The sequence below is a fragment of the Convolutriloba macropyga genome, chromosome 4 (genome assembly GCF_964194025.1).
Source record: "Convolutriloba macropyga chromosome 4, txConMacr16.3, whole genome shotgun sequence".
Classification (NCBI taxonomy): domain Eukaryota; kingdom Metazoa; phylum Xenacoelomorpha; order Acoela; family Convolutidae; genus Convolutriloba; species Convolutriloba macropyga.
The window spans coordinates 5062125-5083342 of NC_134471.1; the positions used below are offsets into that span (position 1 = coordinate 5062125).

The following is a 21218-nucleotide window of genomic DNA, read 5'->3' on the forward strand; positions in this document are numbered from 1 at the left end:
CATCTAAACTTAAATCACTCATTTCGACTTTGGCCTGATGCACAAATTCAGATTTGCTAAGTAAGCGAAATATATCGACAGCTCAATATGCTTTTGTTCATCAATTTGTTTGTTTAAGATATATCACTCAACTCCCCTCTCTGGCGCCTCCGAAACAATAAACCTTTACGCAAGAATGCTTATTTCAAACACCTTATTAACTTGTCAAAGTTGACCTAAATTATTTGACTTAACTAGCGCTATCTGGTTATGAAATTTCTATTGAGTTTATTCTTATGCGTTCTACATTAACGGACATAATGAATCTTTCCCCTAAGGGGGGGGGGGGGGGTGGGCGTGCATAACATACTGGAGGCAGGGGGGGGGGGGGGTGGGGTGGACAAACGGCAATATCCTATCCGAAATTAGAACCAGTTTAAGCAAATTTGCCTTAACATGTTCTAATTTCTGATCTTACCGTTTGTCCACTCCCTTCTCTACTATGCGACCCCGGTTTCATAACATAAAGACACTTGCGGTTTTTTAAAAACCAGAACCAGAATTGAAATGTTACTTTGTCCTTGAAACTAACCAGATCATTGAAAATGTCCCTCTGATGAACGTGAATAGTGATCAAAGTCTCGTATTTTCTCCTCTCAAATTTCCACACACTCTCGAGGTCTTTCGTCGTCTGGTGGATTAGAGTGTTCAACATTTCCAGAAACTTGTCATTCGTCTTTTTCATAATTGTCCTGTCGTATTTGGTGTTCGCCAGGGCATCTGTCGCATCGCGTGTCCACATTAACTGGATTCCCAGCAAGCCGATCTAAATTCAGAAGCCATTGTAATATTATAATCATTAAAACTCACCCCCCCCCCCCCCGCTGTTGGTTATGACTCACCATAATTAAAATTTTAACATCTTTATATTGGTACGTATAAATCCTATGGCAATGGATAGTGCAGCCTCTCTAAGGCTATACGAATCATTATCAGTAAACAAGCATTAGTTTGTTCACTCATGTTTGAGAAAAAGGAAAGCTCACTGTTGAGAGAGGAAACAGTTTGTACAAGATATTTAGCGCTAAGCGCCTAAATTAGGCGTCTATTATGACACTTGTTAGGGGTGTCTAAGCAGGCGCAAATACTGTGTACATGGACCGGCACTGCATTCGAACCAGTACATTTTGCTTTCAACCCTAATTTGCTAACCATTACACCAACTGGTCTTAAGCTCTCGAACGTGGGCATCTTTCATAACCCATTCTCTTGTTCTTTCTTAATCCTCAAGGCTTCATCTCTGTGAATAAGAGCTTCTTGACAAGGAATTTCGAAACTATCTCATATACCATTTACATTAGGCTGCACTCTTTCTACCTTCTAACAGCAATTGATTCTTCCTTGTTATGGATGACATGATTCTCACGGTGTGGGTCTCGTGATGTGTGAATCGTCGAGTCAAAATATTTTTATGACTGCTTCATGAAAAATAACCATGCGATATCGAGTTATCAATATGGCTAGTTAATGTATACGCAGCCAATTCCAACACATAAGAAAATAATTTAAACATAAAAACAAATTTCTTTTTAAAACTTCACTGAACAAAGGTTAAATGACTTGTTCAGAAATCTTTTAACCTAATTTTAAAAGTTCATTTAACCTAATTTTAAATAATTATAGGCACGATATTTAATAATAATAATATTAAATTGTTTTCAAGTAAGTTAGCATTGCTGTACAAACTAGGCCGCACAGAACCGCCACTTACTTGATAGGTCATCAAAAGGTCCGATGGTCCTCGTCAAGTGATGCCAGTAGCAGTACTAAGAGACTTTAAAAGACACATTGTCAGATGCTTAAGATGCAAAGGATTTGAGATGATCAGCTCAATATGTTAACGAAACTATTTATTGATTATTGCTAATGTAATTGTCTCTAAAACTATACTGATAACGTTTCAATTCTATTTTATTCAAGTTTTGTACATCTGAAATGAAATTGGGGTTAAATTTTAATATAAAGTTCAACAGTTTTCTTATTCTTACTCCTAACCGTTTAGGGCTAAGTCCACTCACGGCGTTTGTACTTTTCAACTGACGGGATGATGTTCTTTTAAACTCAACTGACTCTATTTCTTTCTCTGTTATAAGGAATTTTAGACTATTTATTTCGCAATCCGATCTAAGTATCTCTGTTAATTTTTTAAAAAAGTTCAAGAATGTGCAAATCTTTGATCGAATGCATTTTATACTTTTCTCGATTTTGCAGTGTTGATTCCGTTTTTCTTTTTTTAAACATGATTCTGGCAATTTGTTTTATTTTTGCTTCTAGAGGCTGAAGTGTTGTTTTGCTACTGGTTCCATAGACTAAAACACCATAATTTAGTATTGGTTGTACGTAAACATTATATGTTACAAGAAGCTGTGCAGTTGTCAAAATTGATCTCAACTTATAAAACAGTCCAGAAAATTTGGACAGTTTTGCAAATAATTCGAGGATATGCCTATTAAAATTAAGTTTTTCATCAATACGTACTCCTAAGTATTTTAAAGACGTTTTTTGACTGATCGCATCATTCTGCAGAATTATCTCTTGTTGAGAAGATTTTTTGATTGCGTTCAAATTAACAAGGAGCGTTTTTGCTAAATTGAGCATCAGTTTGTTTCGCAAAAAATAGTCGGCGACAGATTCGATTGACTTCTCAAATTTTTCTGTACTTGAATCCGCATTTTGCTTCAAAACAGCGTCGTAAGCAAACAAAATTGCAGTTGAGTCACCGCAGAAATCCTGAATATCATTTATATAAATTAGAAAGAGCAGTGGACCTAGCACCGAGCCCTGCGGCACTCCATATTCTATTGGTAAGAATTCCGACCTAAACTCAACCGATTTGACGCATTGTTGTCTGTCACTCAGATAGGATTTCATTAGTTTATGTACAGATCCTCTCATTCCTATGTTTTCTAGCTTTTCCAGGAGCAAATTTTGTTCAATTGTATCAAATGCTTTCTTCAGATCTATGAAGACAGCTTTTACTTCTTTAAATCCATTTTCCCAGTCTTCTCTGATTCCCTCGAAGAAATTGACTAGTGCAACAGTAGTCCCTCTTTTTTGTCGGAACCCAAAATGATTTTTATCAAGCAAATCGTATTTATCGAGGAATGTGGTAATCCGATCTCAGAGTATTTTTTCTAGTATTTTTCCAATCGTTGGTAATAAACTAAATGGCCTGTAGTTCTGAGCTTCGGAAGCATTCCCGCACTTATGTATTGGAATTACTACTGCTTTTTTCAAACATTTTAGGAAGGTTCCTTTTTCGAAACACTTATTGACTAAAAACGTCAATGTAGGAACTATAGCATATTCTATTTTTTTAAGTATAAATTTATTGAGACAGTGACAATCAGTGCTGTATTTATTTTTCAATTTTTTAATGACAAGTGATATTTCGGCTTCATTTGTTGAGGTCAAAAACATGCTGTTTAAAACTCTTTTTTGTCTACCACTTTTTCCAGGATCAATTAATTTATTCGATAAAATTTTTCCGATAGTTGTGAAGTAAATGTTAAAATCTTCAATCTGATTCTCTGACAACTCTTCTTGTTCTTTTCGTGTATTTCCACTCAATATTTTCATTGTGTTAAAAAAGCTGCTGGAGTTGTTTTTTGCGTTTTTGTGCAACATTTTCTGATAATAGATTTTTTTGTTCTCTTTTATTTTCTTTCTCAGCTTATTCCTGATTTTATTGAATTTTTCCTTGTTTTTATTATTTTTATGTCTCAAAAAGGTCTGGAAAAAGCTCTGTTTTTTGCTGCTAAATTTTTTATGCTGTTGTCAATCCGATTTTGTTGCTGAGAAGGTTTTGATTTTTTCAATGGAATATAATTGTCAAATTCCTCAATGATAGCCTCTTGGAACTTTTGAAACGCAAGATCACAATCGAAAGCATAAAAGTGCGACATAAATCTGCCTAATTTGTCTCTTATTTTAAAAACCATTTTTTCTAAAAACTAGTTTTTAAAATAAGAGACAAATTAGGCAGACTTATGTCGCTCTTTTATGCTTTGGGTTGTGATCTTGCATTTCAAAAGTTCCAAGAGGCTATCATTGAGGAAGTTGACAATTATATTCCATTGAAAAAATCAAAACCTTGTCAGCAACAAACTTAGATTTTTACGGATTAAGCTGGTTTTTAGCTTAAAATTTTTAAATTTTCTAAACATCAACTGCCGAACATAAACCGAATTTGATCTCAATAACATCAGACAAAAAAGGAACATTGTCAGCCTGTCATAGAAACATTGAAAAAATCTACGTTCTTTACCGTCTCAGATCTCTTGTTGCTAGCACAGTTTTAATGCTTATACTAGATTGATGACTTAGATTGATATTGCCATTAACTTATGAAACCATATACGTTGTTTTATAACGACTTGATAACACGTTGATCTGGACCATCAGTTTGAAACTTCGAAAGAGTGTTTGTTTTCACCTTTAAACAGATTGAGCAAGTTTTTGACACAATTATTGAGTATTTTAAGCTATGTTTTCTTTGCAGTGAAAATAGCAGGGAAATATATAATTCTGTCTTCAACTTATTATGGCTACTTTGGTTAATCAGATATTAGGAGTATGTCTGTATAGAAAATAAAATTTCAATGCTTAATTTACTGCTCTTCAATTTGTTCTTTTTTGAAAAGTTTGCATTGTTTCTTTTCAAAAATAATGCGTTATCATGGTCTGGTAAAACATTACTGTTAATTGAGCTGAAGGACTTGTATTACATTAACTCAGTAACATCAACGACCTATAAAATATAACAATTGAGTTTTAATAACAATCTCTGATTTTTTCTCGAAGTCTGTTTTGTTGCATCGTTCACACCAAAACGACGTATTTTCTGCCAAAAACTGTGACATGAGCTTATATCTTGTTTAGTGCATTGCAATCTGAAACCAACCACAGCCACAAACAATTGAACAAGAATTTGCGTGAAAAAGCCAGCAGGAACCATACAATTAATTTAAACTTCGTTTCAGAGCAATTATTGACTTTTCGTTGCTGAAAAAATTATTGGATCTTGAGCTCAAATTGTTTGTTCTCTTTTTAAAAAGAAAAATCGGACAAAAAGACAGACAAAATGCAATAGTATATGCTTCAAATTGTATATTTGAAAGAAAGCGGTGTTGTTGTTGCATCTGGAAGCATGTAGAAAAACTTCAGAAAAAGCAATCCAATTGACAGCGAAGAAAATTGATTTCAACGCACTATAGAATTTAAATTTCCGCTTAGTAATGAATGTCAGATAATATTTAGTAGAAAATTTTTCCGGCAAAAATATTCATAACTTCCCGGTCAATAAAAAACATCGCTTCACAAATATTTTAAATTTATTTTTTAAAAATCATTTTAGAAATAAAGAGTTTTTCATGCAGTAATGCGAATCATGCATGCATAGATTTTGAAATTCTGTTTCGGCTTCACGACAAGTGTCCATAGCTATACTGATAAACTCTTTTTCCATAAAAAATGCCCATAATTGTTCTCCATCATTATTGACTGACAATTTGGTGTTCCCGTTCCATCGACATTTTAGTCCCGCAACTTCTTCGATACAATTTTTGGGCTACGTCGTTCTCCAAACATTTTGCTGTTTTCCATTCGGATTTGCGACGCTGGAATTCCTTTCGTTGATCTTCGTCAAAATCCAGTAAAGTGTAGAACATCTTTTGGTTCACACAGTCTTCGAAAGTTAAGCAGAGTTTGTTCACACGCGCCCCGCCAGTTATTAAAAGTGCGCTGAGACCGGCGCCCACTTTACAACAGACATCTTAGACAACTTAGCTCACGTAATTTTCAAGCCCCGATGAGTCAAAAGTAAACAATTTTAGGAAACAGAAAAGATTAATTTTTGTAAGAATTGCGATGAAGGCGGTGAACTTGTTGCCACCGCTTTGAACGCTAAGAATCGCAATTCTTACAACCATTCAGCGTAATTCTTGCATTTTTTTAAGAATTTTGTTTTTAACATCTCGACCCGGGAAGGACAAAAATGATGTTTGTTCGTTCTTCTTCTAAGATATAGTTTGTTTTCTTTTCCTCTTTGTAGATATGAAAAAAAATAGAGAAACGTTTAAAAATAGTTTAAAAATTTTAGTAGCCAATGAAAGATGTTTGTTGTTTGTTTGTCTGTTTGTTTCGAGTGCCTGCAATGCATCCGCATATCATCCAGATGAGGTTGACAAATATGGTGTCGAAGTATGGCACTAAGTAGGGCAATACCACCCCAGCTAACCTCCCTCCGGCTGAACTGATTCCTGTATACACATCCTCATACAATAAACTTGATAACCCAGAGGTGTTTTTGTCACAACCGATTGCCTTTTTAAGGGTTCTATAGGTCTTCGAGTTAAATTAAGAGAACATAAACCGACAAACGTTCGGAAAAATTGCTCTCGAATGACAGGCGGGGCAATTTATTCATGGGCTGTAGCCTCGAGGAATTTCTCTTTACAATTGCAACGAAATCCGACTAGGAAGGGATTCGAAACCTCGACCTAATGGAGAGTGCAAAAATAACTTAAGTCAGTGAATGTTCTAGAAGAAAAGCGCAAAAACGATCAAGCGAAAAATTTGCATATAAAGAAGACACACACATTTACAATAATTATTTCAAACTTCGTTCGAGAGCAATTAAAGAAGATCATAGCCAGGATTGGATAAAAATCGAGTTCAAAAATATTTTATCAAGGGCAATCAGTTGTCATTTATAACTAATTAACTAATGGGTTTATAACTGATTCTGCGTACCTAGGAGAGTGCACCTGTGACAATCGGGCAACAGTTCAATTGTGAGCAGGTACAGCCCATTGAATGCACCAGGTGACGTAATCGAGCTGAGTCGGGTGAGGGTGAACTCGAGAGTGGGAAGAGAGTGGAAGAAGAGGGCGAATGTACGCGAGGCACCACACACAGTCAGGAACAGACAGTATGTCTGCATCAAAGGAAAGGAGGGTGGGAATAGATTAGAGAGGGAGGGGAGAGTGCTTTAGGGAACAACTTCAAAACATGTATGGTCTTTCCGAATTTTTTATTGAACGAACGCAGCAGGTTCTTCGCCCAAATTAGGTATGGGCCAGAAGGACTTGGGTCATGGTCCAGGTGAAAAACTTTTTCAGACTATGAATTCGGTCGCAAATGACCCCTATCTCTACGTCCCAGGTCTGTCTGGCCCATACGTGTCTAGAGTAGCGGACAAGGATTTAGCCAAAAAAAAATCCTTTGAACTGACAAATATTTTGCGTCAGATCAGCTGTCAACATGAGATTTTCTACTGGATCGCGACCCAACGCTTGCAACGTCTTCGGAATCCCGGTTAATTTACAGAAAAAAATTGAACCCCCAATCCTCTAAGGTTTTGAACGCTGGAAACTTTGAACGCTCCCCTGTCTCCTAGCAACCACCCCCCCCCCTCTCCCCGACCGCCCTTCCTTGACTTTCCTTGATTCTATCCTTCCAGGCCACAGCAATTATAAGATACATGAGAATAGACACCGTCTCATAAAATCCCCCCTCGTACAAACTCCACTCGAGAGTTGGGGGGATTAGTCTGAGACTCTCGGGGGGTGTGTAGCTGCCGATGCTGTAGTACACAACAGTGTTTGCAGTCCAGTTCAGAAATAACAGCCACGAAACGAATCTAGGTCAGATGATATTAAATTTTAAGTTGAAGCTGATCGATTCGAGAAATTTAATTCAAACTCAACCTGATGAAATGGAAATTTCTTATTAAAAAACTAACTTTTTCACAGCTATGAAAAGATATATTATTACCCAAGATAATTTGTATAGGCAATTTTGCTTCTACAAAAGTTATTTTTATTTTTTGAAAATGTGGTCTCCTCTTGACTAGCTTTTGATTTTAAAACTCGATAACAGTCCGTCAGTTAAATGAAAAACTTTAAATGAAAAGCAATATTGTTCACAAACTCTTATATTATTACTTTTTTTGCTCAAGGTTTACTAATCCTACCAAATTTATCAAACCGATTTAACCACAGTTTGCTTCTAAACGCCTATATGTTCAATTTGCAGGTGGACTGCAGGTAGAATTTGCAGTTAAAACTCTTCCTGCCCCCCCCCCCCCCCATGAAACTTCTTTCCTTCAAACTATCCAAATTTTTCTCCAATTTTTTTTGGTTGGACATCAAACAGTACCCATTTCTACCAAATATAGTACCTTTCTGTAATACTATGTTACTATAGCCAATCGAGCAGCGTCAACTATATCCGAATTAATTAATATCATAAATTAAAGAAAGACCTGAAGCCATTATGATTGTACAGTCGGAATATAATGCTGTTTCTCAAATACTCCATTGGGTTCAAAGTTCGCCACCACATCCACCACCTGCTGTTGCCACCTGGCGAAGTTACTGGCCCGTCCGACATAGAATTGGAATTGTTCAAGCTGCCAGTTCCGGTAAAACTAGTAGCGGATGATAAAAGTAGAGAAACGCCAGATCGACTTGAAGTGGGTGGTGCTGCCTTTTATGGTCAAAGAAGATACACGTATTTTTTTAAACCGAAATATACATAATTTAAACATAATTTTTTAACGAAATATAGATTAATCTCCATTAAAACAGAATTGAACAAAAATCTATGACTGATAAAAACTAAACAAAACTTCAGATACAAAAAAACAGACAAAAATTAGCCCTGATCAGCTACCGTTTCAACATTTTATGGTGATAGAAATATCAATTCCGCCAACAATTATGGAAATTTTGATCCACTAACACCACCTTTAATTTTGCTACACTATTATAATAAGTCGTTTGCACCAATTAATATAACGAATTGGTTCCAGGTAATTAATTAGCGAAACAGTATAAGATCTTGACAATTTTTTTGATGAAAAAATTGCAATATATGTACAATTTTTTGAGATCTTTGCATAAGTTTTTCAGAAAATGAATTATCTTAAGAAGATCTTGCCAACGCTTACCAGAATCTGTTATAGAAAAATGACATACTGCTATTTATTCAACTATATTATTGTTTTTCATGAATATGAAGAAATTCCAAATTCGCTCCCTGCGCGCGGAATTAAAATTGTTTTTAATTTTTCAAAAAGTGGTAACTCTGTGTATCATTCCTTGGCCTTGTTCCTGTATCTGACGGAAGAAGTGAAGAGAAACTGAACAAAGTGTGAACAGGAAAGTTGTTCCCACTGTTTTTGGAAGTCGGGGTTCGAAATAAAGGAAATTAGAGGAAAGAGCAAAGCTGCACACCACATTCCAACGGCAGGGATTGAGTTTAAGATTATTTATATGGTAATAAGTTTAAGAATTACGATAGGGTAATGTGAAATATTAGTGTGAAAAATTACGGTCAATTTCGGTGAAAAATTTTCGCCGCAAAGTGGCTGTAGCTTTTAACGGTAAAGGCGGCGAAAAGTGGCGGAAAACTATAATCTAATACCAAAGCAGAATTTCGCCATATTTTTTTTAGTATTCAGCGGATGCTAATAAGTTATTTAATTGGTAAGTTAGGCAACAGTTGTTATCGCAATCGGAGTTGATGAAATGAAAGTCAGTAAGTCAGCAATTTTTAGCCGCAAAGTTTTCTTTCAGCACATAAACCGCAACTTTTGTGAATAGCACAACAATCTTGCCATTTTTAAATTTTTAAAACAGTTTTTATCACCTCACCTCGAACCGTCTATGAAAATAAAAACTTGGTCAATTTGTTTTAAACTAGATCCCGCCTGTGATGCATAGATAGCAGGTGGTGATGGAGGCGTGAAGGGATATCCAGTCTGTGGTGTGAAGGGACAGTTGTCCCGCTATCCCGATTCCCACCCCAAAACTCATTCCCAAAGATGACACACTGTCGCAGGGGCAACGCATCATCACACTAACCACTAATTAATTTTGATCATTTCTTGTTCCCGTAAGCAGCTTGCAAGAATTTTGCTGGATATCTCAGTTACACACTCGTTGACAAAAGGAAACGCATAAAATATAATTTTACATGGTAAACTGCCTGTCTTAGAACCCATTTTTAGTCAACATAATTCTGGCCATTTCTTTTGATTTTTTTATCAATCGACGCATACTCATTACAATTTTAAGAGATATAGTTTTGGATAAACTGACAAACTTACTTACAAAAAAAAAATCCAGATAGAAGTTGGCCAGTTTCCCATAAGCAGTTTTATATTGAGCATTTAAAGGTCGAAGTTCAAAAATATTAATTTTTTAATGAGTGACAATGCGTTGTGGATGTTGTTTTATTGACGCGACCACCTGAATATTCGTTTGTTTGGACTGCTGTTCCAGAACTCACAGGCCGCTATAAGCCCAAGGGCGAACATGGTAATGGCAGCTCCCATGTAGAACATGAAGCAGATCACATAACTCATAAATGTGGGCATCATTAGCATCAGGAATCCGGCTGTTTGAATTGTTCAGCATCAAGATATCACCCAGTGCAGTGAGATTGAAAAAAACACTCAAGGCATATGTTGTTCAAAATTTTTAATGCGTTCATCAAGCGTTCAACTTTCGTGCGCTCAGAACTACCTTGAGAACACAGTTCAACTCGCTCTTGAGGGTAGAAGAAAAATACTAATGAAACATGCAACATGAAATTGTCTCCTCAAAATAGTTGCAGTTAATCGCATACTTGAAAACCAGTAAGACGTAAAGCTCTGTTAACCTCGTTTTTGAGGTCGAAAAGTAAAATGGGTCAGACGAAAAATCGGTCGTGAAAAATCGCATAAGAAAGACGCGCAAGACTAATATAATTGCTAGATAGACCTCTTTTTTTAAAAAAAATATAATTGCTACAAACTTTTCTTGAGAGCAATTAAAAAACAAAAGCACAATTAATTTTCCAAAACAGATTCTCACATTTGCACTGAGTGAGTATGTTCATGCAATAATAAACCGGCTGCGTGGATGAAGGAGGCAATCAAGAATAACAGACTTCTGCCAATGATGTCGCCGAATACCAGAAATGCAGAACCCAGAAGCTGACCTAGAGAGGTGTAGTTGGGTTAAAGGGTTAACGAAAGTAATAAGGAGGCTAGACGATCCTACAACTATCGACCACAACCCCATTTGAGAGATCGACTTCATGAGAAGACATCTGAATCCGAATATTTGCTTACACAATTGGTCAGTCAACAAATGGTATTTTCTTAAGTCGACCTATCAGCTAGAGAAATCGTGTATCTAATTTTTCCTATTTTGTCAACTTTCGTTAGCCCTTACCGAGTGATCCAAGCGAATTGAGCGTGTTTAGAAAAACTCTTCTCTCGCAGACCAATTTATATTTTGTGTTGAGATTCTGTTCAATCGTGTCCTTCCGCTTCACAAACTGCCACCCGAGTCCACCGCAGTTTTCCACCTTGGGTGGATCTTCCGCCATCTCCCCTATGTACTGGCTACAAGGGCATGCTTAAGGGTGGGCGTGGTTTTTTTTAAAAAAAATCTGAAAATCAGGTGGAATAAAATTTTCGTCAAACAGGATTTTTTCAAAGCAGGATTATACAAAAACTCATACAATCACGATGAAAGCTAAATTGATGAGAAGTAACTAGGTTATTTTCCAGTAAATTAACAATAAATTGATATGATCTAAAGAGACCTCACTTCAAGTTGTGGCTATGTTACAAGAAATTAAACTGCAATTGTTGTTCCGATTCAAATGCGATGAACTGATTTCAACATAAGCATGGAAGCGTTTCTTAATTTCGAACAAAACCAGTTACGAATTACGAATTACTTGCCCCCGCCTTTCCCCGATTTTAAAATTGGTACCCTCTTATAAGCAATACCCCCCCCCCCCCCCCCAGCCCTTCCAAAAAAGCCCAGAAATGCAAGTTAAAAAGCATGCTTGAACTGATCCGTCGTAATATTCCTCCCATTCTGTCTGTCTATAATCGACTGCACGTGCGCAGAACTGTATTTCTTGCAGCTATTCGGGCTCTCAAACCGCCGAGGGTTCGTGTTCAAATCCTGGTCGGGTAGCAACAACTGTTCGACTTTGCGAAAACCGCGTCCATTGTCCGAATTTCGCAATTGGTCAAAAATCGGGTCGTTTTCAATCGGCGTGTAGCATCGAAATGGTAATGGTGTTAGGTAAATTCGAATACAACCAAAAGCAATTCCGAGATATAAATATAGAAACACTAAAATCAACCATGGCTCTTTTCTTTCAACCGTTTTTTGCAATTTCATCGGCAATTCCTGTGATAATTACACTTTTTTGAACAGTTTTTAAATCAGATTATTTTTGAACAAAAAAGGTGTCAGAAATATATTCAAGTTCCGATAATCGTTAGCTAACAAAAATTGTATGCTTCCTTATTTTCCCTAGTTCAAAGAAATTTGACGCCAGAATGTGCTAAAATTGCAGCTGAGGTCAATTAAAGGCGGCCGTTTTCACAGCAGTTCAATTATAAAAGTCGTCTTTTATTGATCGACCAATCAACGCGGCCAGACTGGATAATGAGGGTGAATTACGCCAGAAACCAGACAACCAGGCAGATTCTATAACCATCTAAATACACGAATTAGAAAAAAAAAAATTAAACGGAGGAAACTTGAGGTGTCTTTGAATGACTATTTTCCATTCGGTGCATAGTCACGAAAGCAATTCGTGGATGCCCCAAAGAAAAATCAATCACACTGTGCTACAAAAACACCCCAATTCGAACGAAGTAAAGCGCAGTTCAGTGATAGTGACAGAAAATTTGCGAAATCTACTTTTGATAGCAATGAATTATAATTTCAAAAAAAAACAGCTAGATCACATTATCAATTTTACAACTAATTGGTTCGACCAGCAATTTTACTAAACGTGATCTTTATTACTCAGGAACGGTGAGCTAATTTTTGCTTGCTTTGTGGCGCCAAAATGAAAAAAACAATTATGCGAAAGAATACTGCAGAAAAATACTGCAATTATTTCTCTAAACAATATTATGCGTAGAGTGATATGAATGTGAACTAAACCTATTATTGAAAATAACAAGCTTGCTGATAATAGCATATTGGTGACGATATTTATTTGATGAGTTTAATCACATGCACTATTACTTTTAAATACAAGAAGTTGCAAAACAAAATCTACTGTTAACCCCTATAGAATTATTTAAAAATTTAACTGTTAATCCGTAATCAGAATCAGAATTACGTAGTATAGTTTTTAAAAAAGGTTGTTTAATACTGAGATTTCATCATTTAGAGTTATATTACTATAGAGATTTTATCACAAAATGAAATGGAACTGAAAACACGCTTGCAAAGGATTCTAAAAAAGATTTAGGAGCTCAAGAGTATCACAGAAAATGCTGATCGAAAACCAAAGTTATTGAACAGGTTTGCTTGATGAAAACTTTTGAGAAGAGACAAAAGTGGAACCCGTCCAGCTCAAATTTAAAACAGCAGTGGGAGGTTGATTAAAGCAAGCGAGATGAATTTTATTTAAACACATTCACAAACCTTTGCAATTATATATGTCTGCATCCCAATACTAACTTCAAAAATTCGTTTTAAAAAACTGGTTATTCTTATAACATCCTGCAATAATTGTTAAATTCTCCCCCAAAAAAGAAAATGAGCGCAATGCAATGACCAGAAAGACAGTTAAATGACAATTTTATTAGAAGTTCAATGTGTTCTGTTCTGATGACAATGAAAAAGCCGACAAAAGTATCCAAAGAAATAACCTCGAAAAAAAGTAGGGAGCTAATCGCAACCCGCATTGGCGGTGAGCTATAAATTTCCCCAAGCAGCTTCAAGCAACACCAAAACTTCCTATTAACGACTAATAATTCGAAAAAATCGGTGCAATTTTTGCCTCAAGTTCAATGGTAATATACTGTTTCGAGTGCTTAAAAATAACAGGGAGAGGAAAGTCTAGAACTCTCAAAAAATCAAGAAATCACAGGCCAACAAATATTAAAAAACCAGATGCGTCAAGCAAAGGTTTTGCATTTAAAAAACTGTTGGAAAGCAATTAAACGAGAAAACCAATCAAGAAATCACAGGCCAACAAATATACTAAAAAACCAGATGCGTCAAGCAAAAGTTTTGCATGACAAAAACTGTTGGAAAGCAATTAAACGAGAAAACGAACATTTTCCGGAATATTTTCCGGAATGTTCGTTTACATTTTCCGGAATGTTTGTGAGTGAAAAAACCGTAATACTCCCCGGCTATAAAGGTTTTTTCACCGCATTCAACGCCTGATCCATGTAATTTCACCGCATTCACCGCTTATCTTAGAAAATTTTCCGCATTCATCGTTTATCTTACATAATTTTGCGTTGAATAGCGGTGACACCTCGACCTCGGGTACAATTTTTAGTTAAAATTTTGAAAAATTTTCATTATGCTTGCGTGGTATTCAAAAAATACTTGTTTGGCTCATGGTAGCTGCACGAAATCTAAACGAAACGACATAAGCAAGATAAAATAAATTTTCATAAAAGCAGTTTATTCAAGTAAATGTAGCAACGTCAGCCAGGACCGTAAAAACAGAAAATTTTACAATTAAAAGTAAATGCCTCCGCAGTTTTGTTGACAACACGAGAAACTTTCACATGTTTGTCACTACAAACGACTTTTCCCTCCAAAATCTTGCTCCAAAAACACTCCCTAAGTTGATGTTCAAATTATTGTTTAGACGTGTCTAATATGAAAAGAAACTCTTCTTGTTAATAATTGTTAAGTTCAATTTCACAATATAAAGAGTTACAAGCGCCAGTTTTCGGGCTTGAATGTCATTGAAACTAGGCACTGTATACTAGTGGGTAGGGGGGTGCGAAGGTTCAAACTTCTGACTCGATGGTCTTACTCCTAGTATACGCTATCTTTCTAAGCCTGATAAGTCTCATGAAATTACTTAAGGATTTAAATATGTAAATTTGACTAATTATTCTAGTTATAAGATTTGTATATGATTTGTAAAAGTTTAACATAGATAATTTACAGCACTAATGGTATAATTATAAGAGTTGCACTTAGAGTTATTAAATCTAACTTGTAAAAAGGGAAAGGGTCGGAATACTTGTAAAAACGTTATTAACTTATCAGTAACTTATTATTCTCTTTTGAATAAAGTCCTGACTTGAAGATATCTCTAACTATTCGTTATTCGATATAGTTGAGAAAGAGTTGGGCAATTTTGATTCGAATTGCTTTTAATTTGAGATTACTTTTTCTCAATTTGGAGATATTAGATTCTGAGTTTCTCTGAGTTGTTATTTCTTAATTTCTCAAAGTTGTGATTCTTTCTTTGCTATATATAGTTCTCAGAACGGGATAGTTCCCGTCCTGCTGGATGGCAAAATGTCCGTTTGGCTGGATGGACATTTTGTGCAATATGAATGGTTCAGCTAATTACATCATTCTATTTTTAGAATGATGTAATTTGAATACTTAGCTTAGTTAAGCTAAGTATTCAACATAAACATTACTTCAGTACATCCCGACCCGGTCCTTAGTGGGGGTAAAATGAAAATCATAGCATCAATAAGGGTACACATATAAATTTTAATGTTTACAGATAAAAAAAGACAAGTTATAAATTTTAAGGTTTACAGATTATGTAAAAAAAAAGTTTTTGTGCCTTCTCCCCGGCTCAGAGATTCGAAAAATTGTCGTTACCTCGAAAGTCTCCATGTCGATAGTCTCTTAGTTCTCTCAGCAGGCTTTCGTTGGGCTGCTGGAGCTGGAAATTCTTGTAGCGTTCCTTGAGGAAACTTTGCTCGAGGTTTCGAATGTAGTTGTCTTCTGAGCTGTCGAGGTTTGCGGTTAGGAAATGAAATGGGACAGAGATGATTTGTTTATCGATGCCTAAATTTTTCGCTCTGTAAGTTTTTGCTTTGGGGTTATAAGAGATCAATTTGTATAGGTTAGCGTGGTTTTGCAATTTATAGTTCAAGCTCATGTCATATTTTGGGTGCCCCTTGAAGCTTGGGTTGCACACTAGTTGTTCAGTTTTGATTTGGCGGTTGATTTTGTCCTGCACAGTAAGTGTCTTTGGCATGACTGCTGCCACTGGTGGTTAGAGTTGTGATGGTCCTGGTTGTGGTTGTTGAGGCTGTTCTGACAGTTGTTGGGTATCTTGTTGCTCATATGATTGGGGCTCCTCGGTTGTCGTTAGATATTGCGTGACAATGTCGAGGGGAAGTTCTGATGGAGGTGCATCGTCTAGTAGTTCCTCGAATGCTGGCAGCAGAAAATCATTGTCGTCCAGTGTGATGTTCTAAAAAATTTTTATACAAAGGGTTATTTATAGTTGTAATTAATTAGATTTAATTACACTGGAGAGGTTGGGAAATCCTCATTGCTAGAGTGATTTTCCCTCTCTTGTCTAATTGATTGTAGCTCACTTTGTATTGGAGGGTATATGTTTATAGTCGGCTCTTTATAAGTTGGGGCTTGTACTAAGTGTTCTGAGTCGTCTCTTTCTTCAGTAGGACGAAATACTGAAGTTACTATAGACTGAAAAATTATATTGAAAGTAGCTGATAGTATTACTTTCCCAAAACTCACTGAGGCGCCAGTAATTTTGTGTATTTGTAGTGCTCGAATGATGCAAACTACAATGTCGATTATAAATTTCACAAAAAGGAATACAGCGAAAGTAATTCCGCATTGTTCCAAATAATAGTGTATTCGGCCGAAGGCTTTTATATACCGGTTGTGTAGGAATTGTGACGAGATTAGAGAATCTAAATATATTGATTTTGTAGTGTAGTAGTTGCTATAACCACTAGGCTGGCTTTTATTATGTTGAATCTCAACTAATTCACGAGAAAACTCTTGCGCTGCGTCTTTCATTTCAGAATTTAAAGTTACATCATTCCAAAATGCAATCATGTCTTCTTTAACATGAAAAGAAACTTCCTGTCCGTTTTTAAATTTCATCGAAACCATTTTGTGTTTCTGATTGCTGGGGGCAAATAATGCTGGCCCGGTGACTTGTGTTATACTTGGAGTTAGCTCGATCCAAGAGTTATCATTTTCAATATCTAGTTGAAAAAGATTCTTTTGTTTGTTGTTACATGGTTGTTGTTTAGCAGTAGTGAATGTTTGTCTGCTAACTGGATCGATAAAGCGAACTTTATTTTTATATAACACCGGTATTCGATCGTAACAAGTATCCATTACTTGTAAAGGCGAATAAAATTTTGGACAGTGATAGAGCCAGGCTATATTGCCGTTTGTCTCTAAAAACATAGATCTGTTATTAGTTAACAGAAAACCAGCCAGCTTAGGGCTGAGACGCGAATATGCAAGTTGTGTATTTTTAAGTGAACGTTCTAGTTCAAAAATTTGTTGTATAGTATTTATTTCAGAGAGTTGTAGCCTTCGGAAATTAGTGTACTGATAGTAGTCGAATTTAGTATTCAAATGTGCCTCGTAATCTATCTCTGTTCGGGAGATATTAAGCGAACTTAGTGAATTGTTCGGAAGTCTAGTAATTCTATTTATATTAGGTAGAGGCTCGAGTGCCTCTCCTGTATTCATATTAAACCCGCCTGTAAATTCAACATATATTGTGTCGTATGGTGACGGATAAACTATATTATTGCTATTGCATAGCGATTGAGGCTTATTGTACACTTGAAATAGAAAACTTTGTTCTTTCTCTGATTCTTTAGAGATATAGTAATTATCTCCTATTTTTATCATTTTGCCTTCAAATTGTTCTCTTAAAGCGAACAAGCAATTATCTTGTTTCTCCCAGCTATAAGCATGGGGGTCGGTTGACGTGCTTTGACAACCGCCTTCTGATAATGTGCAAGGCAGGGGAATATTTTGCCAGTTATTTACTGATCCTCCCCGCAGGTTAACATTTAGAGTTGTATCCTGCATATAAGTTTCAAATGTATCGTGAATTATCCAGCCAGAATCGTCACATTCGTTTGGATTTTCTCCAATATTTGGACCGGAATTTTTTATATAAGTTGTTCTTACATTTAATTTAATCGGAATTTCTTTTCCGTTAATACTTAACTTATTAGTTAATCTAGCCTGCCTACACTGTTCTGGAGTTAAATCTACGTCTGTGGTAATTGTGCTACGTTTTGCATCAATTCCACTAGCGTCGAAAAGGCCGCAATACCACCTAATGCTTTGGTGGCTTGCTCTACACATAGTAGCTTCTAATTTTCCTCTAAAGAAACGGTTGAAAATTTGTCCTTTGACTTTTGAAATTTCAACATTTTGTGGTTCAATTTTACAAGGAGCGACTTTGTTTAGTGAGTACATTTTATTAGAGTCCATAAGTGAACAATCGTAGTGAGCGACTTTTAGTGATGTTGCAGTTTTTGCGTATAAGTGATGGTGAGCAGTTTTTAAATCTGTGAAAATTTCAGAGTCTGGGTTTTCACAATTTGTGAAATTAGATAAAATTAAGGTTGCGGTCACAAATAATTTTGTGACATTTTCTATGTATCTGTTTTTGCAAAATAGAAACAGACGAAACAGAAAAAGAATAAGCAAAAGATTTACCTCAGTGAAGTTTCTTCTGGGGTTTTCAGTTTCGATAACCTCTCCCTCCTCGGGGAACAGAGATTCGATTTCGGGATTCATTTTTGAAAATGAATTTTGTAGGATTTGTCAACGAGAGTGTGGTTGTAGTCTTTAAGCGAGAGATTCAGAAGAATGAATCTATTCAGTTAAGTTGAGAATTTATAGTTTTCTCAATGGCAATTTGGCCGTCCGTGCGGATGGCAAAATAGTGAGCCCTGATTGGCTAACTGTTCCAACTGTATTTTATCAATTTGTATATTTACATAAATTATTGAGAGCGGATTTCTATCCGCGCAACTGGCAGAATACTCAATTCTGATTGGTTGATTGAGGGTTGTCCGTGAAGACAGAGTGAATAAGAAATTTAACTGGTTGGGGTATATTTCTATTCCTGTATATATAGAGAAATTCGCTGAGTGTAATTCTAGTCTAACTTTGAAAAATAATGAACAGAACTATTTTAAAGTTGTTTAAAGAGGCAAATTATTCTGCCTTCGAACACTTAGATTTGGAGTTGGATGCCAGAGAGATAAAATTTTTCCTCTCTGAGCAGTATATATCAACTCAAATTGTCCTCTCTGAAGAGGAGTTTTATTCGCTGCGAGTTGCGCAGGAGTATTGTGTAAATAATAAGGATAGGAATTTATTGAAATACGCGAAGATATGTCCTGCTACAGTGCAGTACCTCAAATGTTGGTTGGGGGAAGAGGTAAATTTTTGAAGTTATAAATATTTTTCTGGGATATATTGGGGTAGATTATGAAATTTTTGAATTTTTTAGTTCGAGCGAAAATTAACAGCACCCAACCCCGAGTGCCATGAAGAATTTATGAATTTTGTGTTCGAGCTTTGGCGAGTGTGGTGGACCCCTGAGACAGCAAGAGCTGCTCAGCAACTGTATGGGTTGGCTGTTGTTCTGGGGTGCGGGCTTCTCTTTCGAGACTGTGCTATTGCCCGCGAATACATTAAACTAATTAAACTTGCTAGAGCTCGACTGTTATAAATTTTTGTACATTTTTGCTTTAATTATTTTTATAATTTGTATATTTTATTTTTATAATTTCGTATATTTTAATAACAACTTGTACAAAAGAATTATTTCTTTTGGACTTTTGGAATTAAATCTGATGGAATTGTATTTCCATAGCGTTTAGGTTCAGTCCGTGTTCTCTGCGGTCTGACATCAGAATGAATTGGGTTAGGATTAGGTTTTATTTTTACTGGGTGGGGGGTTGAACTAATGATAGGGCTAAATGTATGGGAATTGGACGTAGTACTTTGTGAACTACTTTGGGGGCTAAACAAATTTCTGATATGTAGTGTGCTATCATTTCTATTTGTTTTGTATGGGCTGTTAGGCGCACTCCGGCACGTGTTAACAGTAGTTGAGTACTCAACTGTTTGCGGTGATGTTATTTGCTCAGCCTGATTATTTGCGTTGTTAATAATAGGCCACGGCATATATTCCGGGTTATCAATTGTTTGGTGATTGAATCTATTTATTGAGTACTGGTTGAACCTATCATAGTAGGCCTGTGAATCATCATAGTTTGTACTGTAGTCCTGTACTAACTTGTCTATTTCCTGTTCTTTAGGAAAGTATTCTACTAAGTGATTTCTATGCACTACTTTCTTTTGTTCAGTTGTGTCGTGAACAATTTCATACGTAGTGTTAGTAATTTGTTTAGTAACAGTATATGGTCCAGAGCGTAACTCTAGTAATTTTTTGGATTTCAATAATCCTTTAGCGTGATTCTCTAGTAGAACTTTACGACCGATTTTGATTGGTCTACCCAATTTAAATCTATTCCTATACTCGTGTGCTTTGTTTGTAATTTGCCGACAGCGAGTATACGTTTTACTATATATATTTTTAAATTCATTTTCGCGTTGTAGTATAGTACTAGGCAATCTATTCTGTAATAGTTTGTCTACTTTCTCGTTTTTACAAGAATTTTCACGGTGAGTATGTAAGGGAAGGTCTTTACAATACTCTGAAATACATTTCCGCCTATTATCCCGTAGTAAGCCTAGCTTAAGGGAAATTGGAATTTGCGGTTTAATGCCGAATACTATCTCGTACGGAGTATATACTGTACTGTAATTTATTGCAGTATTATGCGCAAAAGCAAACTTATTAGTAAGACTGGCCCAGTTCGATCCGGTGTCGTTAAAAAAACTGCGCAAATAATTTGCTAAGTTTTTATTTTGTACTTCAACCTTGCCATTTGTCCAAGGTGAGTATGAGGTTCGTGGTTTTAAGGTAATTCCGAATTCATGCGTCCAGTGCACGAAATCATTACTCAAAAATGCAGTACCGTTGTCATGTACTATTTGCTGGGGGATTCCGAATCGGGTAATATATTTTTCTATTAACTTAACAGTTTCTGGTGCATCGGCTGTTTTTGATGGATAAACTTGTATAAAGCGAGAGGAACTATCTACTATAACTAGACAAAATTTCTTTTGGTTACTACAAGGCCTAAATGGGCCCTTGTGGTCTATGTCTATAGTATGAAATGGGGTGGTTTCTAGTTCTCCCCACTGTTCTAAGGGTGCTTCGTTTAGATCATGTCTTTGTGGTTTATTCTTCTGACAATCTAGGCAATCATGTATTAGCATTGTAACCCATTTGTACATTCCGGGCCAGTAAAAGAATCTACTAATGTTGTT

General features: G+C 36.0%; 2 protein-coding genes across 2 annotated transcripts in view; both read right to left on the reverse strand.

Annotated features, from left to right (window-relative positions):
• The window catches only part of LOC142337957 (dynein axonemal heavy chain 5-like), a 428573-nt gene that overhangs the window by 94605 nt on the left and 312750 nt on the right, over positions 1 to 21218 (reverse strand). Inside the window, exon 35 of the mRNA XM_075387590.1 lies at positions 572 to 805. Within this exon, the coding sequence (XP_075243705.1) occupies positions 572 to 805 (234 nt within the window). The remainder of the gene's footprint in view (positions 1 to 571; positions 806 to 21218) is intronic.
• On the reverse strand, positions 5351 to 12233 carry LOC142337927 (organic cation transporter protein-like). Its single transcript, XM_075387565.1, has 11 exons — positions 11890 to 12233; positions 11265 to 11437; positions 10939 to 11028; positions 10296 to 10443; positions 9755 to 9876; positions 9155 to 9270; positions 8306 to 8472; positions 7465 to 7681; positions 6793 to 6976; positions 6189 to 6299; positions 5351 to 5797 (listed from the first exon to the last, which is right to left on the reverse strand). The coding sequence occupies exons 1-11, from the start codon at positions 12231 to 12233 to the stop codon at positions 5535 to 5537; spliced, it is 1935 nt and encodes a 644-aa protein (XP_075243680.1). The 3' UTR covers positions 5351 to 5534.